General features: G+C 36.7%; 1 protein-coding gene across 1 annotated transcript in view; it reads right to left on the bottom strand.

Moving 5' to 3' along the window:
• LOC129000233 (protein artichoke) overlaps positions 1–17709 on the bottom strand; it is an 81733-nt gene extending 64024 nt beyond the window's left edge. The window contains exons 1-16 of the mRNA XM_054427188.1: positions 17640–17709; positions 13525–13672; positions 12839–12980; positions 11953–12143; positions 10739–11576; positions 10228–10466; positions 7647–7771; positions 6566–6675; positions 5832–5944; positions 5531–5641; positions 4066–4338; positions 3532–3847; positions 2897–3050; positions 2400–2509; positions 1016–1115; positions 631–780 (exon numbers count right to left, since the gene is read on the bottom strand). Of these exons, the coding sequence (XP_054283163.1) occupies positions 631–780; positions 1016–1115; positions 2400–2509; positions 2897–3050; positions 3532–3847; positions 4066–4338; positions 5531–5641; positions 5832–5944; positions 6566–6675; positions 7647–7771; positions 10228–10466; positions 10739–11576; positions 11953–12143; positions 12839–12980; positions 13525–13672; positions 17640–17709 (3190 nt within the window). The remainder of the gene's footprint in view (positions 1–630; positions 781–1015; positions 1116–2399; positions 2510–2896; positions 3051–3531; positions 3848–4065; positions 4339–5530; positions 5642–5831; positions 5945–6565; positions 6676–7646; positions 7772–10227; positions 10467–10738; positions 11577–11952; positions 12144–12838; positions 12981–13524; positions 13673–17639) is intronic.
• Positions 17710–22530: the final 4821 nt, after the last annotated feature.

The following is a 22530-nucleotide window of genomic DNA, read 5'->3' as shown; positions in this document are numbered from 1 at the left end:
CCTAGCAAGTTTTCAAGTTGTAAGGTTAAGGTTGGACAAACTGGTAACATATTTAACTTATGTTTTTGTACTTTACAACTCCACTCCATTCCTTCTTTTTATCATCTAAAAAGCGTGTGGTCGATGTAACTTTATTATCCGATTAAATCTTGGATTTACTAACTATGATCGTTGTAGTTTTTCACTACCTTCATTGTCCAACAACAATAACGCATGCAATAAAAAATTGTCAGTGTTGCTACCCACAAGTTGATTATTGTGACAGCTTTTATGTAGATTGTTTAAAAGTTTATGTTGGACATTTTCTCTCAATTATTTGCTTAATAGAAGCTTTACAACGTTTTAGGACGTAGATCTGGAATATTAGGCATTTTAAAGAGTATTTACAATTACTCTAAACATTTGTTATTTAGGACTCAATGTTTTTCAGCCCTATATTCAGTTTATATTCTAAATCTAGATTCTTTCTCACTTGATTCAGATCCCAACAAGTTGTGAGACATTTGTTTTCTTATAAGTAATGTTCATACATATAAATATCCCAATAAATAATCGTTTTAAACTTATAAATTTTGATTAACTCATTAACTGTGGAATCCTTGAAAATCTAAATTGATTGTCAGGTTGTACCTGAATGCTGTGACATGTTGAATGGCAAAGTGGAGTTTTCTTCATATTCTACAAAATCTTCATAGAAATATTCTGACTCCTCTGGGGCTGGTCGGATGGTCGAGTCTTTACTGTCTGGGAGGCTAGATAGTTGCTGGGTTGGTCCAACACCTATAACATATAAGGTCGAGTGTGACATTTACAAATTTGTGAGAAATAAAATCTGAACCCTAATAGTTGATCGTATTTTAGCACTCTCAAGAGGAAAATAGATAATAATAATATATTATTATTAAATCTTATGAATTTGTATAAGCAAATTTAATCCATCAAAAACGCTACTATCTTGATTAGTTTTTGAAGCCTTATCAAGTAATTTTACATACTGAACAACGCTGTAAATTACCTGATGAGAAACTACTTCCAAAATCTCCTGGACGGTCGCAGCCTGGGATTGGTGGCTCGTCGTATCTCACAAAACTGCAGTCCCCCGGGCTCATCCGCATCTGAGAATGGAGAAACATAAAACTTGGCATTACATTTCACTAGGAAATCCTCTACCACTGGACTGTATAGCTCCAGAAATATCCTAGCTGCAGCTAATTTTTTATTTAAAAAGGAATATAGTTGAATGAACCACACAGAGTTTGCAGCAGCCTACAACTATTTCTACCTTGGTTATTGTTACTGAGATAGTTAACATGCCACATTTTATACTACACTGTCCCTTCAGCTTGGCTTGGTAAAAAAGTTGGAAAGTTGGACAAGAATCAGAATTTACAGCAGCGCACAAGTACTACAGGCTACAGGTGGTTCAGTTCTACTATGTTTATTAAAACTGACTACAACCTTAAAATGGGACTCAAGCACATCCATAAGGTAGCACGAAAAAAGTATACAGAGGAATCATTCAATGGTACACTTAAGTAGTGTCTATAGGTCGGCCGCTTAGAAAACGACATCCTCGTAGCATTGGTGCGAGAGAGAGATACCGAGCTGTGGGAGTGAGACAGACTATGGCTCTTCCCCCACTCCGCTGCCGCCCCACCCTACCCGAACACACGCCCCCTTAAATTGCAATTAAAATATTAACAGCAATTAAATTATACAGCTGATCAAAATGTAAACAAATACGTGGAGAGGGGGAACATACCCTCCCTTGCCGTTACCTCTCCTACATGCGCTAAAAATTTTGTGCAGGTCTCTTTCTAACCGACCGACCTATAGCACCAATCACTTGTGTCTAGTGCAAATTCTATTTGTCTGTCTATTAAACTGTTACAAGAAAAATGAGAAAATTTGTTATTGGTACCCCTACATTAGGATCTTAAACTGCTTATATTACGTTCATGAAAAGACCAGTATTTAGGTGATCTTATTTAAAATAATCCTTTACAGTTGGGTATCGCACTTAGACGGGTAGAGGTAGCCCTAAAGTTGGCCCCCAAAGAGCTTAGACTTGAATGAAACGGTGTTTTTTTTTTCTTCTAGGGTCCAAAAAGTTAAAAAAAACTCAAAATGTAGGTATTCAATTAAAAAAATATATCAGAAATAGCCTCTAGGGATGTGGATAGTGTTTGTCTTTAATAGACTAACAAGTGGATGTCTGTGTTTCAATAATTTGTGACCAAATTAAAATGTTCAACTGATTATGACAATCTTTATCAAGTAACAGAGTTTTCAAAATAAATAATTGTATTTTAAATTATTGAAACTGAAACCTACTAATAGTCTATGAAAATTCTACATTTACTTTGTATCACCACAGTCCCTCTGTAATGTTAGCTGACCTGTCGCAAGTATGATCCATCCTGACATCTCGGCTCCATGGAGAGATACGGAGCCTCCCTCATCCAAGACTGGAGCCACATCATCCCACAGGAGCATTGCAAGGGGTTACCTGCAAGAGTGTCTAAGATAATCCCATAATATTTATATGCTTACTACCCCATATAATGTGTTTGCTCGCCTTGGTGCTGATCTTAAATAGGCTGTTTTATGGTGAATTCAGATATTTTGAATTTTTGAAGACAATAGATGAAATGGTGTTTGGAAAAATGTCAAGCTGCAAAACAAACAATCCAGCAATCTAACCTTATAGCATACCCATTTCCCATTTTATAGTTCAGGATAAAACCCATTTTTTATTGTGAAGGTAACATTTTGATTTATAACAAAAATGGATCTTATTGCTTTAACATCTCAAACAATAAGAAAATCCAGAAATAAATTAGCTGATATCAAATGTTAATTAATAATCATACTCATGGTTCGAATGTTACCATACCATCAATATCGAGAGCATACATAGTGTGACGCAATGGTTTGAAAGTCTCTTCAGACAGTGATGTCATCTTGTTGTTTCGAAGACTTAAAACTCTCAGCCTTGACATCTTTTGAAACGGTGACCCGTAAATGTTGCAGAGAATGTTGTCATCCATCTGAAAATGTTTGAACTGTCAGTTTTACAAATTTTAAATTATATTTCTCCTTACGAGTGGAAGCAATACAGAAATTAAATGGTCACATTAACTGACCCCCTTTTCAGTTAAAATGTATGAAGTATATTCTCTCGTCTCTGCCTAGGCAAAAATAGGATTATCCGCCAGGAATTTTCAAAAAAATAATTTGTTTAACCAATCTTTTATATTATAAATTTATATCATTTAGAGATTTTTGTTAACTTAATTGCAATACCGGTAGTAAAATAGTTTAATTCTTATGGTATGTGTGTGTAGTAAGTGTGTGCAAGGCGTGGTACCTATAGTTTTTTCAAAGTTGATATATCCGACAAGAATTAATAATTCACCTCAGTGCAGGTGTCTCAATTAATCTAAGGATATTTTTGTGTTTAATGATCTACAACTTTGGAAGTGGACTGTCTAGCTCTACCAATAGTCTAAGGTAGAATTAAATTATTACCTTCAAGTGCACGAGGGCCTGCAGGTTAGGCAACCCGTGGCTAATCAGGTTAGACATCTTGTTGTGACTGAGATCAAGCACCTCTAGAGAGTGCAGGCCTGCCAACCCCGCACGCTCCATACCGCTCAGCTGATTATGACTCAGGTTGAGCATCAGCAGGTTGGGAACAGCTGTGAACGCGTCACTGGCTACATCAGTCAGCTGATTGTCTTGCAGTTCAGCTGACAAGAGAGACGGAAGACTGCTGAATGCAGCACTAGGCAGCACAGTCAGACGGTTGTGACCGAGACGAACTGCTGTCAAGTTAGGCATCGCCCTGTGAATCAAGAAAGTTGCAGTATTAGACAGTTTATAAATAAATAAATTAATTAAATTGTGTTATGAGAATAAGTAGATATTTCCATTGAATTTGTTATCCATGCAATAACTCAAAAATGTATCAATGTCTCCAATAAGAGGTGAGTATAGACAATGCCATGTTTATATTGTTGATTTTAGCTAGAAAACTATGTTAATAGTTCTATGTTTCTATACCTGATGGCGTGAGGGGCCATGAACTGTATCTCATTGCTCTCAATGTCCAGCATGGCTAGGGCAGGCATGTTGTTGAACACTCCTTCATTGAGAGAAGTAAGCTTGTTGTGGGCCAGGGAGAGCTCAGTCAGTGAGCTCATGGAGTGTAGCTCAGCTGCCACAGAGCTCACCCTGTTGTAGCTCATGTCCAACAGTCGAAGCTCACGTAGATGTCGCATGTCAGACGGCAGCTCACTGAAGGCGTTGTGGGATAGAATCAGCTCCTCTAGCCCTCTGGAAAATAATGAATCTAAATTTTAAGTGAATGATTACTTGTTACCTTAAGAATGGGCACATTTGGATTGTAGGGTTGTACTGAATCTAAATTGTCAGAGTAGTCTTAGGCCCCTTTTATTCACCGCGGTTGCCCGCCGCGGGCGACCGCTGCACCAATGTGTCACCTGCGATCGACCGCTATCACGTGGATAGTGTAACAGTGCTGCCACCCCAACCAACCAGTGCTGCCGAATGACTAGACCACGTGTAGTGAGAAACACTGGTGACTTGGGTTGGCAGTAATGCGAGAGCGACGGCGGGCTCCCACGTAGAATAAACGATTCCATATGACACAATGCATATACGAACCGCTACCCGCCGACGGTTTCTAAGTGCAAGCGGGTGAATTTACAAACCGCCGCGGGTACCCGCAACTTCTGAGACCGCTCCTAATTGAATAAAAGCACCCATTTACGGCAATGCATTTATAAAAGCGCAGTGGGCGCCCGCTGGCGGGCAACCGCGGTGAATAAAAGGGGCCTTATGATATCAGCTGATTTATATACTGCAAAATACAGTGGTAGAGGTGTGAGATTTTTAAAATGCTAACGCGTAAACAAAGCTAAGATGGAGCTATGAATTAAGAAATCAGAATCGGGGTGGTTGGAAACAACTTAAGATGAAGGGTAGAAAACCAAGACTAAGATAGTTTGCACATTTAAGAAGAATTCCAGAAGAGAGTATTACAAGGTAATAGGAGTTGATAGTGATAGATTGAAGAAGTCCAGGAGGAATATGAATAGAAGAAGTAAAGGTTTTGAAGATGAGAGGAGTGAGATGACAGATATTTGAGGAAGAGGTACTCTGAAGGGATTGAAGATGAAGAGGTCCAGAGTGGACACCCAGAACCAGGATAGACAGAATAGAAGAGGATATATACAGGGTATAGATGAGTTTTTTTGTATATTCTTTGGGATCAATAACTGATATATAATATGGCTCATACATCACTTAATCATATATGTTGTAGATTCAAAACCAATAAATTGATACCTTTATCATAATCATCCATTTTAAGTGTCATGTATCAATAACTTTATAAGCTGATACTACTTTCTGTAGTAAAAAAAATTAATTACTTCTGATATTTTTTGTAGCTAGTTAAAAGTTTAAAACATGCAAAATAATGTATAATGTTTATTTTTCTGACCTGTTGTCCATGAGACTGTTCTCTGGCAGACTTGACAGTTGGTTCCAGCTCAGATCTAGACGGCGCAGCGCAGTCATGTCTTTCAACAGCTGAGGTCCAACCTGGTCCAACCTGATCACAGTAAAAGAGTTTGCTGAATAAAATTCAATGATATGGCGTTCGAGTTTATAAAAAGTACCAAAGTTTAAATGCAAGTCCAAAAGCTACCAAAGCATAAAGTTTAGCCTATATTATTTTACTGCAGAGTTCATTTTGTAAACTATAAATCTATTATAGGATTATAGATGAATTGGTCACTCACCTGTTTCCTCTCAAGTCCAGTACTACCAACCGTCGCAAGTCTCTCAGGGCTGTATCATGGACTGACATGAGCCGATTGTTGTGAAGGTCCAACACCTCCAATCTGTTTAGTCCCTGAAAAATTAAAGATATACATTCCGGTACGTAATTGTTTTACTAGCCAGCGACCAAACGTAATTTGTAAAAGATTCATTTCCACAATATAGGCCCACTTGCCATAATTTGTCTCAAAATAAAGACTAAAATCAAAATATCCCCTTTCACAGAGCCCTTTTCATTACACTATTGAAGATTTCACATTTTTGCAGGGTTTGCTCATACAATAAAGACTAAGCAATTCCTTAGGAAGGGCATTAAGGACAATAATTGGCTCTATGATTCATAATCTATATGAAATCAAGTCAGAGTTCAAGAATGAGTGGAAGGAATATCAGCAGTATACGCTGAATAAAAAGAAAGGGTTAGCGCGAAATCAATAACTCTGAACCACATGTAGTAAATGTTTAGTACGTATAAGTAAAAGTACCATTGCTAAAAAAAAACCAACTGCTTGTTTGGCAGCATAATAAATTACCTTATTTAATTAAGCTACTACTAATCAACAACAGTTGTATCTAGTTTTGAAACTTTAGATTTGTTCAGATGCTTCTAAGAAATAGGGCATATGTAGGGATAACAAACTCATTAACATTATCGAGGCTAAATTAAAATATAAATACTATGTACGGTATTTACCTTGAAAGTTGTGTCCTCTAAGGATTGCAAAGCATTCTCCCCTGCTAATATCACCTTCAGCAAAGGCATTGACATGAAACCATCATTCGATAGTTTGTGAATCCCATTCCCTGAATATGAAACAATCATATATAAAGTCAAACATTTGGCAACAAGGAAAGTTTTAGTTGGTGGAATCTATGTATCTAAAGGCTATTGAAGCCAAAAATAGGAAAAGTGTATAAAATCTTTGTTTGAATTTAAACATAGTTTTTAAGACTCAGAAAAAAATATGGAATGGCCTCTGGGATCGTCTGAATTAATTATAGTGGTATAAATTACCAATGGATACTGTCCAAAACCTTTAGCTTACAAACACTACAGTTGTTTCGTGCTATGGATGGAGCACATCATCAGGTTAGAATGTCAAGATGGATTAAAATTACTCATGGTGAAGTATGTCAAAAGTTTAGTACTAAATACCGTATAGATAACATGGCACATACTTCAGCTTAAATCTTTCTCTGAACAAGAAAACAGCTATTAACAAACGCTTATATTGCAAAAGAAATGGCTGGAAACCTTCAGTAATACAATACTTATCATTATGGCATTCAATTTATATTTAGTCCGCAATCTGACACAAACTTTCTGCCTTTAGCTACATACCAAATTATTACCAGCTACATACCAAATTTCATAAAAATCGGACTATTGGTCTCTAGCTCTGTACACATCCACACATACAGCACAGACAACACACACAGATATCACTTCGAAAACCACTTTTTTGGGCTCATTGAGACCCTAAACGGATACATCCACTCAAAACTGAAACTCAAAAATTTTGACAAAACAATACTGCATATACTATGTATAGAAGGTGAAAGTAAAAATTAGGTTAGCTCCACTTTGGTAGTTAATCTACGTAATAGAGAAGCCATTGGATGGGATATTGTCTCCAAGGATGTCAGAGAAGTGGGGGCAGCAGTGGAAGAGGCGGAAGATAGAGAGAGATGGAGAGCAGTTGTTGGTGTCAAATCCCGCCTTGGGCATAAATGGCCATGAGAGTGAGTAAGTGTATTAGAGAAGCCAGCTTTACCTGAGATGTCAAGATATTTGAGTGCAGAAAGTCTGACATCAGAAGAAGGCAGAGCTGAAAGATGGTTTCTAGCGACATGTAGATACTCCAAGGTCACAGGTAGGTTTGGTACCATGCTCCGTAACCTACAATCGAAAGACAACATTTTAATAACGTTAAATTCTTATTTTTCTGCCAAGTTGAATACATTTTTTAATAGTATACTCTGAACCATACATAAAACTAGATGCCCTAAAGAAACTTTTTTACTGTAGAGGGTTGAACCATATTCCAATAATATATCCTCTTAAGTTAGCAGCAAAATAATGGTGAATTAGTAAATTGTTGTAAGTTAACTTAAACACACTAATAATCCATGAACATACTTTAGTTTCCATATTATGTCCAAGATATCTTTGTACAGTAACTTGAAAACACTTTTCAAATGTTTTGTTTGCTTTTGTAAAAGGTATTTTTTTACAAGCAAGCGGGTAGCCAAACTGTCCTGAAAGAGCGCTACATTTCTTAGTGTTAAAATCAATCATTAATTAACTATTCAACGCTCAATCCCAAGTGGACTACAGTTTACCCTTGTACAGCCTCATCTCTAGCTCTGCTGAATATGTTCCATGCACATGCACAAAGATTATGTGAACAGGCAAACACAAGATAACAAATGGTCATCATGGTAATGGAGATAAAACTCTTCAAAAAAGCTAACGAACAAAAGGTTGACATTATGCTAACAATACCGAGGTTTGGGCTGTTTCTTTACAAAAGACATAAGAAATTCCAACGGTGTAATACACACAAAATATAGAAATGAAAAATGTGTTCCTTTAATCCTAAACTAGTGGAACCCCGTCGAAATCGACGGTTAATCTTGAGGTTTTATGTAAATTCAGCTAACTGCGTTGGATAGAGTGAAGTCATTAAAATCTTAGTTATATGAAGGGAGGATAAGCAATAATAAGTATGACGATTGTGTTCCCTAAAAAACGTGATTGATGAATTCGTTTAACACAATATTTCCTACCTTTCTTTTTATCGGCTTTAGGTTGCCCAAAAGGTTTTTTAGGAGTCTTATAATTTTTTCTTCATGCGTTAGTTTCATACCAAAGCCACTTTCACTATATGGGAGAATGAGTTCATATAATTAGTCTATCATGTTACACAAAGAGTCAATATTTATTACTAACCACTAATTCCATCTGCTTTAGGAAAATCATTCAGATTGTATCCGGATTTATAAGTAAATCTTCATCTTTTTTTTTTTTAAATATATGATTCTCCAGAAAGCAGTAACATTCTTACTTCGATCTCAGCAATTTTAAATCCTTCTCTTGCCACATCGACCCATGTATTTAATCATCCTGTTCTTACTTGATAATTCATTAACTTATGGGGTAGTTTTGCCTTGGCCATATAGATCACATAAAGCTGTGCATGTATTTCGTGCATTGGAATGAACCATAATTGTAGAAAATTTTATCACAAATCTTGAACATTTGCGGAACCAAATCCATAACCTAGTCCAGCATTGGTAACAAATTATGCAAATGCAGATGTTTTGTATGCAGTGAGGTTTAGATGCGTTGTTCAACCTAGCTACATGTGTACATCAAAGTAAAAACAGTGTACACATTTTTTTTTTAAATACCTGAATTGACATTAGTTCACCTACTTTACCAAAACCATAGACTCCGTAGTTAGTCTATTCCAAAACTTGAACACAGCTCTCATCCTCAACGTACTCATCTATGACACAATTTTCAACCCGATTATCAAAAACTGTTATACCAATAAATGAATCTCAGGTGTTCTTTCTTGAATTTAAAAATAAATGGTGATTGAAAGTAGGAAAAAAGGCAAGTGCCAACCTTACAATATAAGCTAATTCAAGTCACACTTATTTCATAATTTTTTATTTCTAAGAGCAATAAAGCATAGATTTTTTTACAAAACATTTCAAACGTATCATAAATTCATCATTTTGTTGAAACTATAAAAAACTTGCCATGCAGTGAAGAATCCACTTCAAATCATAAATAATAATGTAAACATAATTTTGACAGTTTCAGTAGACCTTTGAATACAATTTTAATATTAACAGCTGGTTCATTAAAAATAGTGTAAAATCATCCATATGGTCGAAATGTAAACAAAATTGCAGAGTGAACTTTAAAGGCCTCTGGGGCAGAGCCCCAAGGAAATTTACATCGTTTCGCTTTTGAGGGCTCACCTACAAACCAATACCTTTCATTAGACACCCCTACCAAGTTTCTACGCCCAGCCGTTCTCTCAAATTAGCTGTGACAAAAACCTCGTTTTCCTCCATAAGAATAACATGGGATGAGAATTTAAAGGCCACTGGGGCAGAGCCCCGAAGGAATTATCCATGTTTCTCTTTTGATGGCTCATCTACAGACCAGGACCTTTCTTTAGACACCTCTACCGAGTTTCTACGCCCAGCCGTTCTCTCAAAATAGCTGTCACAAAGAAAAACAGTTTCAAATTAATATATAGATTACTTGGGGGCCCAATCGGTCAACAAACAATAAAGAGTGTTAACTGAATTCTAACCACACAAGACATAATTTACCTGTTATCGCTGATGTCCAGTTCAAACAATTTTGTGAGATGAGGGAAGGTTGCGGGAGAGAACTCATGTACTGCGTTGTGTGAAAGATTGATATGCTCAAGGGCAGGGACGGCGAGGAATGCTGCAGCGTCAACTGTTACCAAGGCATTACCACTGACATCCAGCCGGCGCAGGGAGGGAATACTTGCTAACATGCGGCGATCCAGGCGGTGGAACTCATTGTATGATATGTCCAAACCCTGCGAGTTAACAAAACTTAGTCAGACAAAATGTCCATGGTGAAACTCTCCCGATGGGGTTGATTGAACAGCAATGTCCAATTAAGTAGTAAAGTGATTAAACAGCTTGTCTAATTTTATGAAGCTTACAATACTAGCTGCAGCAATATACTCTAGGAGTATTTGAAGTTTCCTTATAGTTAAAAGCTGGGCTATATACGCTCCAAACTCTTTTAATTTAAAAATAAAAATCCAACTCTAGTTCAACAATAAGTATTTCATTAACATTATACCTTCAATGCTGGAAGGTTCCAGAGAGGCATCTCCAAGTAGTTTGAGAGCGAGTTGTTAGAGAGCCGGAGTTCCCTGAGGGCCGGCATACCAAAGAACGCTTCCCGTACAACTCTACGGAGTTTATTGTGGTCCAGGTGTAGTCTCTCCAGGTACCCGTGACCTCGCAGGGCTCCGTAAGTAATGTCTTGCAACCGATTGTTGGTCATGTCAAGAAACCTTAGATGAGGAAGAGCTTCTAATATAATCCTTAGCTGCAATATGTCATCAAGTTCATTGTTAACTATACTAAACTCTTCTAGCCCGCTATCATATGGTTGCAGGAAGAATTCAGGATGAATTTTCCTAATCCTGTTATCATTCAGATCCAAAATTCTAAGCGCAGGAAGTCGGTGGAACGCGCCTCTATGAATTTCCGAGATGAAGTTTCTTGCTAAATGAATCTCTCTGAGAGGGGGTATATCTACAAAGGTCGTTTCCGCTAGTTTATCTATAAGGTTTTCATCAAGTCTGAGCACAGATAGGAATGGGAGTTCTCGAATAGATCGACCAACTACACCGGCATCCATGATTTTGTTTCCCACCAATGATAACTCGACAAGAGATGGTAGACGGGTGAGGGCTCGTGGATGAATCCATCCTAGACCAGTTTGAGTGATGTTGAGAAGCATCAGCTTAGGCAGATCATCTAATGTAGATTGCTCTAGTCGGGAGAATAGAGGTGAGGACTCAATGTGCACTTGCTCTAGCGAAGGTAGGCGATGGATCCTAGTAGACCTCAGGTCTGCCAGCATGGGAAGTCTAGTGTGGAGATACTTAAGTCTTGACAACTTGGATAACCTGGAAATCAAACAGAGATTGAGTAATGGTAATATAGTTATAGTTTAAAATCAAATTACTGTTTTGACAGCTGAATTTAATTCTTGTTTAGGGATGTTTTCCTAATTCTCTTTTTTCTGTATTTGCAAAACTTAGTTGTACTACAATTTATAATTTGTACACTTAAAATATTATTAAATTTTCAAAAATTGACAAGGAGATTAATCTTGCCCAATATTTTTACAAGTAAACAGACCTGAAATGGTTGTATCTGAATGCATACATTCAGTCTATTTTTCTCACATCAAATTGAGATTTAAATTTTTGTACAGTGTGCTACATGTATTAATCTCATAAAATTGGTTGTTCCCTTCTTTTACGTATCATTAATTAATACCTAGGTAACCTGACGAGTGCTCCAGCATGGATTGTAAGAGCCTCAATCTTATCTAGGTTGTCTAGACTATCGTCAGGTAAACTACGTAGCTCAGGCTCAACAATGAAGACTTCAAGCAATGAACCCTCCAGCCCAGCGAGCCAGTTGGCTGAAACTCGCTGTAATCCGTTGTCTCTCAACATGAGTCTAACCTAGAGATGGTAAGAAATGTTAGTAACATGGAGAAACATTGATGAACAAGGAACACCCTTTAAACCAGCCAATTTAATCTTTTGAAATCTTTTGATATATAGCCCACAATATTGAGCCTAGCAAATTATACCTCATAGATAAATTTCATCCCTTTACAATATTTAATTTACAATTTTATCCTTTTTTTTATCCAATACCTGTACATCATAGGCCTACTACATAAATATTAAAGCTAAAAGTCTTATGTTATACACAGTCCATTGACTATTGAAAGAGCTAAACATCCCATTTCCCCCTCTACCTACCCCCCAGTAAATACCCCCAGTGGGGGAATAGCCCAGTTTTACAGTGAAAATGTATGTAAGTTACTTGATTGATTTACACTGTCACAGGGCGCTGATGTCAGTTACTGACCAACACAAACTGAAAGATGCAAATAGCGTCTTTTATGACACTTAAAATTAGCATATTAGTAGTATTAGTACCAAAAGCTAAAAAATAATTCATATTTTGACAACGTGTACTTTGAGAGTGGCTCAAACCACACCTTCAGCTAATCCATAGGCTAGATAGATATCTACATCAGCATCTAGTCAGTTGTGATACACAACACAATAAAATCAGTGCAAAAACAACAATATTTTGATTGATTTCAAACTCTACACTATATTTAATTGTTATCCATGACACATACCACATTGAGACCAGCGAAGGCCCGGCCAGGCAATGAAGGCAGGATGTTGTTCTCCAGTATCAGCTCATCTACAGGTCGCTTCATCTCGTTGGCCACAGCCTGTAGACCTGCCAATACTCTGGACACTTCACTGTGACTGCACCTGTCAATATTTGTGTCACTAGTTAGAACTATCCATGAATCTTAACATGTACTGGTATAGCTAAGAAAATTTTGTTTAGGGATTAAAATATTGTTGTATCTGAACATGTTGAAAGAGTTTAGAATCGTCCTCAATCCACATCATTGTTATTTTTTTACAGCATATGCAGTGCTTTCGCTTGATTACAATACTGGTACCTGGGGTATTAGTCTAATATCAGATATACGCAGGACTTGATTCCTTGAATTTGAGGTACTAGAAGAGAAATTTGAATTACATTAATTTTCAACCCTCGTTATAGACGAATTAATTTTGTGCCTAGCATAACAAAAAGCAGTTACTAAAACAATATTAGTATTTTTCTTACAAACGTCTCCTTAAAATACGAGAATGTAAATTGGCCAACATTTGTTCTCTTGGGTGAGAAGTCCTGGAACACCATAAGTTATTACTGTTTCCCCCTAATTACTGGATACAATTATTTAGGCTATCTTCATGTTCATTCAGCGGATTCTCCGAATGTGTTTATCTCGCCCAGACTCACCAGATCTGCAGCTCAGTTCCATGGCTGGCGCACTGGCAAGGCAGGATCGTGTCAGGGTTTGGAGGACAGCTGATGACAAGCTCAAGTAAGACCAGAACCCAGCAGAGGAGTTGAACCATCCCCATCTCGCGACATCCCCTTACACTTTCTGAAACAGTGACAACACATCATACTACTCTGTTTGAATACCATGTAATCTGCATGTCAAATACTCAACTTAGATATTCATTTTTGATAGGTAGGTTTGTAAGAGGTGTGCAGATGTTCGAGCCTGAGATTTACTATTGAGCTGAGCTAGAGTCATGCGTTTGTACGTGACGAGCTGTTGGCCCGTCCTATGTATGGGAACCGAGTAGTCTATTAAAACGGAAAAATTCAAAACAGTTTACATGAATAAAGAAAAACAATGACAGTTTTAATAGGGAATCCATCTTGTGAACAAAACTGTTATAAGCCTAAAATATAGTGATATGCATTTTAAATCTGATAATTTCTCAATAAAACAGCGGCTGTGTCGATATGAAAAGCCTGGAAGTGAGATTGGCAACCGATTCACACACACATTGGTTTTGAGTACGGTAGCTACATGCCACCTCCCATTGCATACTCTCACTTACCACACCATTTTTACCTCCATGACCACTGAAACCTTAAGAGGATTCTGGTCTCCCATTCTCTTCCATCCCCTGGTGCTGCCTCTTCTAATGTAGATCCCAGTCTGGTGACATCTTTCATTACTTGGTCTTTTCACTTAATTCTTGGCCTTCCAAGTGGTCCTCTGCTCTGTGGTACTCCTTGGAATTTAAATAAACTTTTAAAAGTTGATTTATCTTCTCTCCATTACGCATAGCCTACCCATCCGAGTCTTTTACTTTTGGAAAGCACTCCTATATCTCAAGTGTTTATATTTTTCTCTTAGCTATCTCTGTTATTTTTATTTCAAATCCGTTATCTTAAACTGGTCCGTATATATTCTCTCTGCACTATTCCAAAACCCATCGATACAAGTTTTCGGTTCTTTGGACAGTGCCCAAATTCCTACATCACACTGCTACTAGTTACGGTATCGTATAGTGAACCGACTTTGGTTTCTACGTGTGGTTTCTACTGACACGCTGCAGCCTATTACAATTATTGTTTATTTATTGGACAGTTTTCTAGAGACCTACAACACCGATGACATTTTCATTTTTAACCAAAATTTGTGTATGCCGACAACCAACATACACAAATTCGAACACACTGAAAAAGAAATATCAACACATATACAATTATATTAAACGATTAAGCATAGTCTGCTGAAATAGTAGTTTACGCAACGATTGCGTTAAGTTAGTCTTTACGACACGAGTCGAAAATTTAAGGCACGAGCCTTGGCGAGTGCCTTAAAAACTTGAGTGTCGTAAAGACTATTAACGCGAGTTGCGTACACTACTTTACCTACGACGGTTTTTAATTACTAAAAATCTGGTTTTTTATTACTAACAATCACTACTCATAACTTCCTAGAGAGGTTATGTTTTCGTTTATTGTCATTGTCACTGAAAGTGATGCAACACTTATTGTATAATCAGCTGATTTTATGTAATTACGTGTTTGTAAAACTTTGTTAAATAATACGTTACTTTTTCAGGCAATAGGTTCTGCTAGCAGCATTCTTACCATAAATACTGTATCAGGTACAATTAGGGAAATATTGCATATATTTTTGGACAACTGAATAATATAGTGAAACTTTACAGTTAGATCTCAGCATCGAATATGTGGTCCACAACGAGTTGGGTGAAAAAGTGGTTAAGAGGTTTTCAAAATAAACCAGAAGAACATTTTCATTTATCAATTTAACCTTATTTTGTTTCGTCCATTTAATGAATTGCTGGTATGTAATTGCATATGGTACCTTTGTTTTGATTTTGGTGGCAAAAGATTAGCACAAACAGTTTGCGCTCTCATTTCTATCTCGTCAACATCACTTTCACTAACTGAAACTGATATTTTAAAATCAACCTTCATTTAACTTCCACCAACTTAGGTTAAGAATACGCGAGTATCAACAGGAACAAGCCGGATCAACAATTAAAATTGTTAACTGATCAGCTGATCATTAGTTGTAGTTGACGTTCGAAGTATTACAATTGTACTTCTTTTCTCTCAATCCTTGAACCTCATTGGTCCGTTACCCGTGTTGATATGAGAAAAACTATGCTGATATGAAATGAAACTATGCTGATATGAAAGTAAACAGCTGTTAAGTGAAACTTTTCAATTCTAAGAACTGGACTGAAATGGCTACTTTAAAAAACGGTCGTAGGTAAAGAATATTTACCAAACATATAAGTTAACTCAAAATTTAAATGGCATTAACCTGCTTATACTTACACCGATTGCATTATGCAAGTGTTTGTATATGTTTCAAAATTACACATTTCCTGATAACGAGATCATTCACGGTAGGAAACAAACTACATTTTAAAGTGAAACAGTACCTATGTATCACCCACTTATCACGTATGTATCACTGGTATCACGAATGTATGTATGTAGGCAAATACAATACTCAATACTGGCGATCAATATTTTTGTAAACAACTAACCTATAACATAAACATGTCATTGACAGCTGTTATAACCAGCTGTTAGTTAAAAAAGTTTAACCAGCACCGAATATTCTGAAACAACAATGTCGGCTGCTAGACTGTTTTAAAATTAAAACTTAATTTCTAAAAAACTGAAACTAAACCCTAAACTAAAATTTGCTTCGACATTCCGACATTCCTAAGTTCTTCACACATTTTTTTTTTTCAACACACAAAACTCAAGTCTGTCAAATGGTTGATTTAGAATTGTTGAATAAAAACCCCTGTTATCAATTTATAAACTTACTAAGTAACCAAAAGTATGCATTGGTATAAAAGTTACCTATGTGAATGAAATATATATTTTACAATAAGTCAAAATAGTTAAAGTACAATAAGTTCAAATACGTGGGATCGGTCTATGAGAAATTCTTTATTTTAAGAATAGGATCGAGATTCGAGAGACGCTGTAGGAAGACAAGACGACCATCCATGCTCCATCTCCCGCCATCGCGTCATCCTGTCCCGTGACATCTAGTTGTGGGTGGCGGGGACATCATTGTTTGAACCATTGGTGGAACAAAAACAATGAAAACGTGGCTAAAATGCACAGTTTCTATTCAAAATTAGGTACTTAATTCGTCTAAGTTGAGAAAAATACGTTTCTTGAACCGAACCAATCAGGAATCATGTTATATATACCCAATTAAAAGGTGAGAACCGTACAAAATTTGATAATGAGAAAGTTCGAGTCAGTTATATCTGACACCGTCTACATTTAATTTTAGGTTAAACTGACTAAAACCATTGTCCAAAGGTATACCTACTTACACACGTTATATGCCTACATGTTTAGTTATATTTGCTTGCAGAGTATAATTTAAATCAAGGACTTTATTTGCAATCTGATAACAAAACAGTACCAATAATAGTACATGTAGGGTGACAATTAAGTCTGGAACCTCTTTTAAACTACAATAGAAAAAATACCAACGCTCACACATGCTTACTGGTGGTAGTAACGCACACATCTGCCCGTATATATATAAAAGTGCCTTAACAATAGGCATTGCCAAATTTAATTGTTCACAAATTCACGAAGTGTGGATATAGGCATGCACTGTGGATGCGATACTCCCTGTTGTGGATTAACGACCGCACTAGTGAGTACTACGTACTATCCTGATAATTGGACCAATTCGTAAATACCAAGGCAAAAATGTGGTTCGGATTCCACAATAAACTCTAGGTCCCTTAGTTGTCATTGCTGTACGGGCTATTAATTAACATGTCGGCCTTGCTCACTAAAAGACCACAAGATCGCGCCGCTCATCCTACACTCATCTCCATTCATACTTGGATTAAAATACCTATTTTGTATGGACGCCATTTCATAGAAAAGTATTAATTTTTTAAGTTAAGTATTAAAATGCACTTGACAAACCACAGCAAAAGCGACTCCAGAGTAAGCTGAACAGTAATTTTCATTTTAACCAAATTACAGGTAACCGTAGGCCTGTATACCGCAAGGTAGATTACCGTACCCTATACAGTACTTCATATTCATGTAGCGGGAGATTGATACTGGTAGACGCTTGGCCGTCGTCATGGTTCGAGCGTTCGGTCGCGGTCGCAATGCTCCACTTATTTAATAAATTAACGATATCATATTTCATAACTTGGACATTACTGAATCACACCATGGATCCAGACATTGACAAACGCAAAATGACTACAGGACTGTATTGTGTTTATCACCAACAAACCCTTTGACCTAAGCACGGACCATTTTCCACCACATGAACATGAATGAAACCTGAGGCAAACTACGATGCATCAATTCTAATTTGCATTTACTTGAATTTTAAACAAGATTTTTGAACATTTAGACCTCATTGCAGTCTTAGAGACTTTTAATGGTTGTCCATTTCGTCTATTCTTTAATAGAATCCACTAAGCTTATCGAATTTAAATTCTTCAGCTATAGAGTTGTTAAATATAGTGAAATGCATTTTAATTGTCCAACGTGTCCAACACAAACGATCACTTCTATTTTATCCATCGTTTAGGTTTTACGATTACTTGGTGTTGTTTCAGAATAAATAATCTACAAAACCTGAACATATCATATTGGCAAGGAGTGCCGATCTCATAAAGATGTTGGCTTCTTCTGGCTTAATTCCTTGCAAAAGGCATTAGATTAAGTTGTGGTCTTGTTTTTAACTGCCAATCGATGAACATCTGCTCAAAGAATCTCGGATAAACACTTTTAATTGCGGATAAATAATTGCTCGGTTAATTGCCGTATCGAAAGAAATGATGTTTTAAAGAGATTTACAATTTCGTTTTGTACTCCGACTTAAAAAGGTGTGCAAGACAAACTCGCAAACTCGATACTTCCAGCGCAATGGAAAATCCATTGAAAAATATTGTTGTTAACTGTGACGTGCCTAAAGTGACTGGACTGTGACGTGTCATTAACTGGTGTGTATGAAGGATGATAAATAAAAAACGGAGTCTGTTTAGTTATGGTACATCTTACAAGTATTCCAGTACACTCTCAGTCGATGAGTCATCTCGACATCACGTGTTCACGCTTCCAACCCAGGTGTTTCTCGATCAGCTGACTTGTACAATCTGATCGCTAATCAGCTGATTCTGATGAGTAGTTGTGTAAAACGTCGCCGGATGCGCAAGAACCGCCGCCGGATCCCCAGCACTTTCTCGGGCCTTGGAGGGTTTCCTCCGCGCCCTGCCGCTCAATTTCACACCTGTTGTCCCATGAAAATCCCATCCTATGCACCTCTCGCAAGTCATCATTTCGTCATGTTTTTCGGGGTAATATAGGTCACAAACTGATGAAATGATTCTTAAGATTGATTCTAACGCACTACTAAAATTACAATATTAATAGTTTCGTATCAAGTACAATGAGAATAAATCGTATGAAAAAGATTTAAGAATGCTGAAAAACGGTAATTCTTATTAAGAACATGGTTTGTTAACTTAGAAGAAAAATCGTGGTTCTTGGATTTAAGAGAAACTGGTCCATTCCTAAGGTTAAATAAATTACGTTGTCATACAATTAATGTATTAACGATTTTCAACTTGCTAGTTCAACCTTTAACGTAGTAGAAAGTAAATACGGTACACAACAATATTTGATGAGGAAACATCTCTGCAGAACCGAGATAAAACTGCAAACACATGTCACCATGTCCTTGAATTGACTTTGAAGGTGATCTTAGGGAACTCAGCTCAAATACCACCGCAATTACGATATAGGCTACTTAAAGCTACACAGACGGATACACCGCTGTCGTGGCTTGAACCAGCTGTCGAACTCGGCTGAGTATACTTTGTCACTTTTATTTTTTTAAGACTTCAATCTACTTTGGCAAAAGTAATATGTGAGCCGAACATTATACATGATTCTTTTTTTGTTGAAGTTTTTGTGCTCACAACGTGCAAGTGAGTAAAGAGGGGAAGCTTTGAAAACGCCGCACGTTGACATTGGTGTATCGAAACATCGGAAATATTCAACTTTAGCCTATTATTTCATTTTTAATATGTGTGTAGGTGAATTATTCTACGTGTGGTGGCAAGGACTGCGTTCTTCTTTAACCAAGGTAGGGGACGCCCAAAAATATTATACAACCACATAGTTCAAGTCAGTGTAACAAAGATCACCCAAAGAGTCGAACTAACCAGCCAACTTATGAAGGAAATGTTTTTGTAGCCTCCAACAGCAACCTTTACATTATTATATGTTTATTTCTCTGAGAAAATTTTAATTAAGTAGTGCTCGAAATATTGGTGCAAAATATATCCTTGATAGGTCAAAGATTGAGTATTAAAGTCGATGATTTATTAAGTAAAAGTTAGTGTAGTACGATAATGTTTAACAAGTTAGTAAACAGACCAAATCTCGCTGTGTACTACAAAGAACAAAAAATATGCTATTATATGCAAAATATGGTATATTTGAAAGTAAAATGCACTTTATTTCCTATAGCGGAGTTCTCTTTGCAGTTCTCAGTTGCATCTAGTAACATTGCTTCTATTCAAACTCACTCAGCGTTTAGTAGATTAATGGCACATTTCACCACTAACAGATTGGAGAAACAACTGCAGTAGAATCTAGGACTAGCAGTGCCGGTAGTTGCGGGGTAATTTACTACTATTAGGGTAAGTTTTAGGGTAGTGGTACTGGTAAACTAAGGGTAGCTTTACCGTATCCACAAGTTTTGGCATCAAGTCAAATGTTACTAAGAAACATAAAATATCCCCGCAGCAGCAAACCTGCAGACTAGGCGAATTTCCATTTGCCTGTTTGGGGTTTTACTCTCCTTGCAAATGTCATATTTAATTCCCTATTTAAATAACATTTTAATTTAACGATTACTTAGGTTTTTTGCTACAGGAATGGTAATAGGTTTTTATAGTCAAAGGCTAATAGTATGGTATGAAATGAATAAATTTTCCAAGTTTGATCAAAATAGGTTCATAAAAATGTTAACTATAACAGTTTACTTTTTCTCCATAAGAATAAGATGGGAAATTAAATTTTACAATTTGATTCCTATCAAACGACAAATGATTAAAGGATCTACGATTTTAAGGATCCAGCGCTACATAAACATGTTATTACCAGTTTCCCTAAAATCGGCCATTGTTTGTAGACCAAGCAATAAATAAACTGATCTATATGGTTGAGAGGTGTTTTATTAACGTTAATTTTTTTAACTTTTTCTATGGTATAGTATTATCTATGATTGATCGATTTTAACGCAATCTGTATTTATATTACAACACTTTGACTTAAGGATACGTATTAATACAAAAAAGCTAATCGTTGAATGAATGTGAATTGTTGTCAAATGCAGACCGAATGAAACATTAACGCGTGTAATTATACATACACAATGTTACTCCCGCCGCTAGGTTAACGGAGCCAAGTCGCGTGGTTCCGTAGTCTAAAACTCTTGCTTTCTAAACCCCGCCTCATCCCTTCTCTTCCAAACACACCACTAATTCCAACAGATGGACACGGAAGGAAAAAAGACTATTATGAATTTCAGAAATATTCATCAGCTGTAATAGCCTTCACTTTTAGCTTGTTGGACGGATTCGAAGCCACGTACTTATCTAAAATGGAGAGTTGGGAACCACTGTTGTGCATGTCGTTGTATGTCGTGCATAGTGAAATTGAAATCAAGTACAATTTTTGGTTTTACTGCAAGGAGAGGATTTATCTTTCTACATTTCCTGTAAACACCGATTTCGACCACGTTCGGTTTACAATCGAGAGATTCTTTATGGGTACTGTAAAAAGTTTCAAAACCTCATTTTATCGTACAAGCGTAGAACTTTGCCACTGTTCTAAATGAGACGCTAATAAAACATTTCTGTGGAGGACCTTTATAAGAATCCCTAAATCAAAGTTTAAACCTTTGAACTAACTGGAACCTTCCACCTTTAGCTTAGGTGTATTCTTCTGTGTGTTCTTGATTCTTGATTCTTGTGGTGCCACGAATTTAAGTAAACGTAACCGCGAATAAGAAATCCTTTGAATGACACATTTCAGTTAGGCCGGTATTACACTATCATAGTTCTATGACATATATCTATTATCATATGTCTTTGATGAAAATTATTACAGTGTAATGTACCAACTATTATAATGGTTTTGAACTATGATCAAATGTTCTCCTTGAGAGAACATATTATCATATATTTGATAATATAATATGTCATAGACCTATGATAGTGTAATACCGGCCTTACACATGTTTCTGCACATGTTTCTGTATACTGATGAGAGATTAATTAAGGGTGCTCTGACACATGAGAATCTTCCATTGTACCCTATATGTGACACGTACTCCACGCTTCATCTATCTATACCCTTTAAACACATTTATAGCTAGTGAACTACATAAAAATTATACTAAAAGGCTATACCTTCATTCTTCATACATCATAAAATCTCCCACGAATATAAGTAAGTGCAAATAAATAACCCAAACAAACAAACAACAAAACTATGTAATCCGGTTTATTGTTTATTAAGTCATTCTTAGTACAATATTTCGTGCAATCTGTCTCTTACTGCATCACCACGATCTATAACTTGAAGAAAAAGATACAGCAAAGTTTCAAAGTAAGCCTTTGCAATGCTCAGTACCAATGTTCAAAATACTCAAACAATCTTATCGCAGCTATCAGAGTTTAACCGGTAACCAACAGAACATTTCCTAAAGTCATCTCCGCAGTTTCCCCGATGAGAGACAATGGTGGTGACGGACGGCCAGAAATATTTGGTACGCTCGGTTATTTTGTAATTGCCACACTCGGATGGGTCAAAGACAATAGTGGCGCTGCGTAATTCATCATCAACATGTGGGGAAAGTCAACAGCACTTTCTATG

The sequence above is a fragment of the Macrosteles quadrilineatus genome, unplaced genomic scaffold (genome assembly GCF_028750875.1).
Source record: "Macrosteles quadrilineatus isolate MER2022 unplaced genomic scaffold, UCM_ALF_1.0 Scaffold_8__2_contigs__length_117827958, whole genome shotgun sequence".
In the NCBI taxonomy this organism is placed as follows: Eukaryota; Metazoa; Arthropoda; class Insecta; order Hemiptera; family Cicadellidae; genus Macrosteles; species Macrosteles quadrilineatus.
Note: the sequence above shows the minus strand (reverse complement) of the source record. Positions and strands in the feature narration are given on the sequence as shown.